The 8,156-nt window shown below is 46.5% G+C and overlaps 1 protein-coding gene across 2 annotated transcripts; it reads left to right on the forward strand.

Moving 5' to 3' along the window:
- Nucleotides 1-373: 373 nt before the first annotated feature.
- Nucleotides 374-7,507, forward strand: LOC128410011 (molecular chaperone MKKS-like). Of its 2 annotated transcripts, XM_053380631.1 has the most exons (4): nt 374-1,378; nt 3,520-3,695; nt 4,421-4,531; nt 6,458-7,507. In XM_053380631.1, the coding sequence occupies exons 1-4, from the start codon at nt 385-387 to the stop codon at nt 6,896-6,898; spliced, it is 1,722 nt and encodes a 573-aa protein (XP_053236606.1). In that variant the 5' UTR covers nt 374-384; the 3' UTR covers nt 6,899-7,507. The 2 variants fall into 2 exon arrangements, with proteins under 2 accessions (XP_053236606.1, XP_053236607.1); XM_053380632.1 differs by lacking the exon at nt 4,421-4,531.
- The last annotated feature ends 649 nt before the right edge of the window (nt 7,508-8,156 follow it).

Consider the following 8,156-nt stretch of genomic DNA (forward strand, 5'->3'; position numbering starts at 1 on the left):
TCGGGCCGTGAACAAAAGAGATGAAGAAGATCAGCTGGATTCGGAAAAACTGGCTCCTTGTGGCTGGACTGTCATTTGTCGGTGTCCATCTTGGGACCTATTTCATTCAACGAGCCGCAAAGTCCTCTGCTAAAACAAGCTTGGAAATTAAATCAAAGGGTCTTGATGAATGACGCAATCTCTGCATCATTACATTGGTAGCTAGCATAGCAAGTGTGCATTTGTTTTGTCATTGACTCCATAGTTGATTAAATGTGCTTTGTGGAAACGGAAACATATCCTTCTTCTTCTTTTCCTTTTAACATTTCCATAAGTACTGGGAGGAAGAGACAACTATATGGGGTGCAGTAAGTCCTGACTGGAATCTTACCTGGGGGGAGAAAAATGTCTCGCCTCGATGCTAAAAGGCCCTCATTGTGTACCAGCGAACCTTTGACTAAGGAAGCCATTAGCTGTGTTCTGTCTGTGTTCAGTGAAATAGTCAAGTCTTGCTATGGCCCCACAGGTAGGTTTAAACAGCTCCACAATGGTATGGGAGGATATGTCCGCACCACATCGCAGTCATCTGCTTTGCTCGCTGGCCTCTGCGTCACCCACCCGGTGCTAAAACTTCTGACAGCCTCCGTGCAGAGTCACCTCTCCCGTTTCAGTGACTGCGGCTTATTCACGGCCATTCTCTGCTGCAGCCTGCTTGAAAAAATCAGAGCTTTGAACGTTGCTCCATGCACTTCCATTAAAATCTGCCAGCACCTTTTGAGCCTGTGCACCGACTATCTCTCATCCGAAGCATGCGGCTGTAGAGTGCCGGTGGATTTCGGCAGCTCCAAGATCCCTCTCGGGTTGGTGCGCAGTGTGCTGACCAGCAAACGGGCCTGTATGCTTAGCAGGAACGAGGTAGATCATATCAGCACTCTGGTGCTGAAGGCCTTTGTGTTGACCATCAGCCCACAAAACACGGAGACCAGCGTTGCCTTCGGGAAATGTCTTTATATACCTGTGAAAGATAGGAGAGCTATGGATTCTGCGGTCTACCCTGGACTTCTGATTGAAACACCCGACTTGGATCTGACCACAGAGCTTCCCGTCAGAACGGCTCCTTCGTGCGCAATCAAGATGGCGCTTTTCTCTCTGTCCCTATCAGGAGACTTGTCCGACACGGGAGAAGGAACCATCTTTGTCCATCGAAGAGTGTTTCTGCAAGCAGAGGTCTTAGGCCAGTTGCTTAATTTAGGCAGGCAAATGGTAGACGATGGTGTGAGCCTTGTGGTGTGCCAAAAAGTTATCCACCCAGCCCTGAAGCAGTACTTGAAGGAGAAACATGTTGTGGCTGTAGAAAGAGTTGGCGCGGCACTGATGGAGCCGCTGAAGCAAATAACAGGTAACAAGCAGATTTTTGTTCTTATCATGTGTAAGGGGACGCGGGTGGCGCTGTGGTTTAAACCACTGAGCCTGGGGCTTGTCAATCAGAAGGTCAGCGGTTCGAATCCCCGTGACGGGGTGAGCTCCCGTTGCTCTGTCCCTGCTCCTGCCAACCTAGCAGTTCGAAAGCACGTCAAAGTGCAAGTAGATAAATAGGTACCGCTCCTGCGGGAAGGTAAACGGCGTTTCCGTGCGCTGCTCTGGTTTGCCAGAAGCGGCTTAGTCATGCTGGCCACATGACCCGGAAGCTGTACGCCGGCTCCCTTGGCCAGTAAAGCGAGATGAACGCTGCAACCCCAGAGTCGGCCACGACTGGACCTAATGGTCAGGGGTCCCTTTACCTTTAATCATGTGAAAATGCCAAAATGAAGACTTTTTAAAAAGAGTTTTCGATCTTGAAAGGTTCATGATGTGCTTCTCGGCGAAGAGTAATGTTATAAGCAGTATTCTCGCTCGTGACAATTCCTCCGATGCGCTACTTTCCATCCCCATGTGTTGGTTCGTTAATGAGGGTGCGCCATTCAAATATATGGCATGTAGCTAATGGTGCACGTGGCTCTTCATTGGCTCTGCTGATGCAGCCTAACTACGACGATGTATATAAATTTAATAGACAGCAATAAGAATAAACAGTGATGATGCAACCCAGTTTTTGTAGAATTTGGCTAGGCTATCAAAGGTGAGCAGGCGTTCAGCCTCTGAGAGAACTTGCTTGCATTATCCATTTCCCTTTTGTACCTGAACTCACCAGCAGGGTAGTTTTCACGGACGTAGCAGACCTACGTCTAGCCCCGTGGTTCCCAATGTGGGGTGATTTGATTTTTAAGGGGGGCAATTTGATTTTAAGGGGGGCAATCTGGAAGCTTGTTTAAACCAAGTTAATGGACATTTAGGCTTCCTCCACGTGAATAGGAGTTCACTTTTTGAATAGTGAGAATTATGTTACGGGGGAGGGAAGCATCAGGATTTAAGAGATGCTTAGCTGGGGCATGGCCAAAAAAAGGTTGGGAACCACTGGTCTAGACTTAAGAGGGCACATGGTGGCGCATATAACTGATGCCAACATTTTTCAGCCCAGCCCTCTCTGGGCAACCTTGTGGGCAGAGGAACAAATGTGAATGTTACCTTTTGTACAGCAGGCTAGTTTCTAAAAACTCCTCTCCTCTACGCAGGCGAGCAGGAGCCCTCGCTAACTCGAAGCAACATACAACCAGACCAAAAAAATCCAGGCAATAAACCCCACCTAGATGCATTAAAACCAAGAGGGAAGAGAAATGCATCCCAGCTAGAGGCAAAAACACTGAGGGTTCCATGCAGGACAAATGAGGGGGGTGGCCTGGGCAGAGGGAGACGGAAGGGTGCATGACCTCTGGGAAGGTCCTGAGGACCAGATAAGAGAGGTGGGGGCCTGCATGCCCCTGGCCTGAAGTTCCTCAACCCTGGGCTAGAACCCAGGGGAAGGAAATAAGAATTAGAGAACCATATAGAAAATGATAAGGATGCAGGTGGCGCTGTGGGTTAAACCACAGAGCCTAGGACTTGCCGATCAGAAGGTCGGCGGTTCGAATCCCCACAACGGGGTGAGCGCCTGTTGCTCTGTCCCTGCTCCTGCCAACCTAGCAGTTCGAAAGCACGTCAAAGTGCAAGTAGATAAATAGGTACCGCTCTGGTGGGAAGGTAAACGGTGTTTCCGTGCACTGCTCTGGTTTGCCAGAAGCAGCTTAGTCATGCTGGCCACATGACCCGGAAGCTGTACGCCAGCTCCCTCGGCCAATAAAGCGAGATGAGCGCCGCAACCCCAGAGTCTTCCGTGAGTGGACCTAATGATCAGGGGTCCCTTTACCTTTACCTTTCATAGAAAATGATATGAGCCCGCCCCTACATTTTGAAATAAGTTTTTGCCCTGCACCTCAAGGTGTTTAATGACGGTGCCAGCCAAACCTACCTGAGGAGAGCATTCTGCAAACAGGGAGCCACTGCAGAAAAGGCCTGTTCATACTTTTGCCTTTGAAACATGCTGAATTCACTTCGGTTCCATGCAATGCTACGCTCAATGTTTGTGAGCTAATGCCATGCCATGACTTCCCCTCGTTTGAACAGGTTCTCAGCCGATGCCTTCTTTGCAATTTCTATCCCCTGCTTGCTACGGCCACCTGAAGGACTTGCGGGCCGAGTCGTTTGCTTCAAAACGGTTCTTGCATCTAATCCCTGACGACCCGGTTGTCTGCAGCTTGGTGCTCTGTAGCAGGAACGAAACTGCATGGGAGGAGCTGAGGGTAGGTGTAATCTCTTTAAATGTCGGCGGTGATGCCTATTCTTGGAGAAGTATTGAGGGGATGCGTCATTAAAAGTTTGGGGAAATCTGCCAGTCCACCACTGCTTACACTAACAAAGGAGGCAGTTTGCAAGCAGTAATGGCCTTATGCCAGGCTTCCTCAACCTCGGCCCTCCAGATGTTTTGAGACTACAGTTCCCATCATCCCTGACCACTGGTCCTGCTAGCTAAGGATCATGGGAGTTGTAGGCCAAAAACATCTGGAGGGCTGAGGTTGAGGAAGCCTGCCTTATGCTATCGGGATTGCGTTTACGAGTGAGGTCTCTTGAGCTAATTCGCATAGGTAGCAAAATCAGCTGCAGCTGAGCGAGACTTTTCGCCTAAATCGGCCTTCCCCAATGTGTTGCCTCCCGGTTGTGGTTGGTCTTGGGTTCAAGTCTCCGCTCAGCTATGAAAGTATCCCGGTGACGTGAGCGAGTCAGGACTTCGCAGCCTCAATCGGCTCACAAGGTTGCTGTGGACAGAATGGGATAAGCCTTATGTCCGCTACACAGAGCTCCTTGAGGGAATGTCGGCGGATGCAGATACAATGAGCGAATGGCTTTTTGTTTTAGATGGGTTGCATAAGGAGATCTCCACTTTAAAACCATTTCTTTATTTCACCTGGATTTTTCTTCCTCGGCTTAAAGAACAGTAACAACAGGAAGTCCTTTGCTTCTTTCCTAGCTGGCTTGTCAAACGGCGGAGCATGTTTTGCAATTAACTGTCTCCGACCCCTGGGTACTGTTAGGTGGCGGCTGTACAGAAACTCATTTGTCGTCCTACGTAAGGCACAAGGTATGCTGAGATCCGCGTGGCTTTTTAAAGCTGTTTAATGCACTTAAATCCGCTCAGAGCATTGAGGGTTATTGGTTTATTGGCGGAGGTGAAACACCTTAGCCAGGCTCTAAATGCCTGCGATTCTTAAAACCCTGTATGGTTTGGGGATTTTGTTGCTGCCGCTGCTGATGTTGTTTAAATCCAAAACAGCATGGGCGGGTTCCCAGGAAGGGTGAAGCGAAGGAAGATGCTCTCTCCTTCTTTATTCCCTTGTCAGCTCAAAATTGCCTCCCACACGGAGAAAACTCCAGCACAAAAACCTTCCCAAGTTGTTTTTATCCCCTGCTGAGAAGTAGGGGAGAGGAAGGCATACAACTTCCCCCACCTCTGCCCTGCTTGGGAAGGGTAATTTTGGTCTGGAAAACGACGAGAGAGAAAAGCAGGGTCTCTCCCACCTTGCAGATATCTTCTCCGATGAGCATGACTGGACTACAAAGCATCACAGATACCTGTGTGTTACTGAGTAGTCTGAGCCATAGCATCCTCAAGCCTGTATTGCTCTTTTTTGGAAAAAAAAGTAAACGCACAAGCACTTCTTAAAATCTTACCCGATCAGCGCATTCTAGTGAAAGGCCTCAGCCTCATTTACTCTCCTATCTATTTCGTTCATTCTTCGGTATTGCATAAATGGCTATTTGAAAAATTCTTTTCCTGCTGTAAACTGTATGGAATGATTTTGTCTTCATAAAGATGAGATATTTCTTCATCACTTATCTGATGTGTAGTGTATGAAACCAGTCTAAGTAATAAAATTAATCCATTACTTGTATTATTGTAATCATTAATGATAATAATGCAGAATGAGCCCCGAGTAATTTTTTTTAAATTATTATTATTATTATTATTATTATTATTATTATTATTATTATTATTATTATACCCTGCCCATCTGGCTGGGTTTCCCCAACCACTCTGGGTGGCTCACAGCATATATCGAAACATACTAAAACATCAAACATTAAAAACTTCCTGATACAGGGCTGCCTAAAAGTCAGATAGTTCTTTATTTCCTTGACATCTGAAGGGAGGGCGTCCCACAGGGAGGGCATCAGTACTGAGAAGGCCCTCTGCCTGGTTCCCTGTAACTTCGCTTCTCGCAGTGAGGGAACCACCAGAAGACCCTCAGAGGAGGACCTCAATGTCTGGGCTGAACGATGGGGGTGGAGATACACCTTCAGGTACACTGGGCCAAGGCCACTTAGACCTTTAAAGGTCAGCACTAACACTTTGAATTGTGCTCGTAAATGCACTGGGAGCCAATGAAGAACCTTTAGGACTGGTGTATGGTCCCAGTGGCCACTCCCGATGGCAAAGGTGGTTCTGTTAGATTGCAAACCACCTGAGTCTCCTGCTGCTGAGTACACGGTCTTTAATAGTTTGGATCCAGTCTTACTCATACTCTGAGTAAACCTATTAAAATAAGAGTACTTTCGCCAGTCATTGTGACTATTTTTTTTTTTTTTGTAAATTTAAAATAATACAGAAAGAGGAAGAATAAATAATCATTAAACTGTCATGACAGACTTAGTTCCCATTGATTTCATTAGGTTTACTTTGAGTATGACTAAGTCTGGAACCACCCCAGTGACACTTACTAATAAATAAAAGTGAGTGGAGTTGTAATTAACATTGTTTTCCAGGCAAAATATTAATTTAAGACACTTGCTTTCTAAAAATAATGCTATCGTTGCTTTGGTTCCTCTGGCTCAAACCCTATACGGAGGCTGTAATCCTATGCTCGGTTTCCTGGGAGTAATACAGCGAGACTTACCTCTAAGCAAACAACGCATAGGATTGCTCTTCGCGTTGAATATCTTTGTTTTGTATCTTAATCATAACATACTAGAAAATAGTTTTCTCAACCCCATCCCCTTCCTATTTTAGAGTTGCGCTGTGACATGCAGCACCTTGGAAAATTTGTGCTGCTCTCGGGCAGAGTTCCAGTTGGTGGCCGATTCCTTTTGTGGCTCGCTAGAATCTGTGTCTCGCTGCCTAGAGCATGACGGCGGCGACGTTCTCACCGATACGAAATGGGGACATTTTTGGAGCGTTCCACCTGATCTTCCTAGCGGGTCCGATTGGTCTGACGTAGTTCAGAGGTGCGGCTGCGGCCTTTGTGGCCCCCAGCAAGGTCTCGATTGGAAGATTCTGCAATGCCGTTCTCGTCCTTTCCCCCCGCAAAGTTGCGTTGGCAAGTCTTCCGTAACCTCCGCCGACAATCCCGTTCTGGACTGCTTTGCGGCGAAAAGGAACGGCCTACAAGTCGCTGTTGAGACGGCCAGTCTGCTTTTAGATCTGTCCTATATCGTGGAAGATCGTAATTAGGTTTCGTTTGCAAGCGTTTCTGCATTCCACAGGTGTTCTGGAATTTAGTGGCTCCCGATCCCATCACGTCTCCTTGCACCCACTGAAAAACCTCTTGAGAGACCTGTCCAGAAGAAGCATTTGACTTTGCACAAGGAGCTGCAGTTGGGAAAGTATGTCAGCTCCTCCCGCACACCTGAAGGCTCTTTGCACATGCACAAGATCTCATTGGGATCCCTGCCTCCATGATTGGGATGGCTGCTTTCAAAAATGGGAACAGACGGCTGCAAAAATTGGAACATGTATTTTTTCCTTTTGGAAAAATAAATAAATCCTTATTTAATAAATACATCATAGTAAAACCTTTTTCTAGGAAGTATTACAGACTGATGGGCCAGAATGCAGCGACGCAACAGTGGCAGTTAATGAAGGTTGGTTACCTTACTTGGCTGATAAAATAACAGCTTAAAAACATCTGATGGGTTAGTCATGTATTAAAAGCAGGTTACAAAATGAACCATGTGTCGCACGCGATGTCAGCTGTAGAATCCCTGTATCACAAGGCAGCTCGAAGCATCGGATGAATCTATAAAGCCAATATTAGTAAGGGGATGCTTCAGTTCTGCTATAATTGTCCTCCATTTCCTCACCTCCCCCTTCCTTGTACACCCCACCCAATCTGCTCTGGAGGGTCCCACACACGGGCTGCAGGGAGCAAGAGAGAGAAAGGAATTTCCGTCAAGGGCATGGAGGTCTGTTGAGCAAGTGGAGCTGGAGTTTTGTACACAGCCCCAAATCTCTTTTCAGGCCTAATTCATGATGCAAACACCTAGCTTTTCCTGATGTCGTTTATGTTTGATGGTTATATTTTGTCAATAAAAATGGCATCTCTTCTTCTGCTTGCTGCTGTTATCAATTTCTTTGGAGGCCACTATGGATGGTTTCCTTACTAGAAATTAAGAATAAATCTTGTGTTTGTGTGTGTGTTCCTTATAGACTTTTGAATTGGCCATTTTGAATCCAGCTGTATGGTTGAAGATGGGTTCAGAAGTAGTAATCCCATATATTATGTTAATTTCCTCAGATAATTATCCCCATAGCTGAAACTTAGATTTCGAAAACATGATTCATCCGTTGAAGGCCGCAGTTGTGCAGTCCACAATTAAAATACCGAAATGACATCCATGATATTGCAGGAAAAATAGAAGTCTGGGAACATAACCCTTAATTGATGAACAGACTTTTGATTGAGAAATATATGCATTCTTTGTTGGCCAAA

Source organism: Podarcis raffonei, chromosome 3 (genome assembly GCF_027172205.1).
Source record: "Podarcis raffonei isolate rPodRaf1 chromosome 3, rPodRaf1.pri, whole genome shotgun sequence".
In the NCBI taxonomy this organism is placed as follows: domain Eukaryota; kingdom Metazoa; phylum Chordata; class Lepidosauria; order Squamata; family Lacertidae; genus Podarcis; species Podarcis raffonei.

Coding starts and splice junctions, on each gene's coding strand:
- LOC128410011 (XM_053380631.1), top strand. CDS start 385: ATGTCTCGCCTCGATGCTAAAAGGCCCTCATTGTGTACCAGCGAACCT. Junction 3,696..4,420: donor CTGCATGGGAGGAGCTGAGG/GTAGGTGTAATC, acceptor CTTCTTTCCTAG/CTGGCTTGTCAAACGGCGGA. Junction 4,532..6,457: donor CGTCCTACGTAAGGCACAAG/GTATGCTGAGAT, acceptor TTCCTATTTTAG/AGTTGCGCTGTGACATGCAG.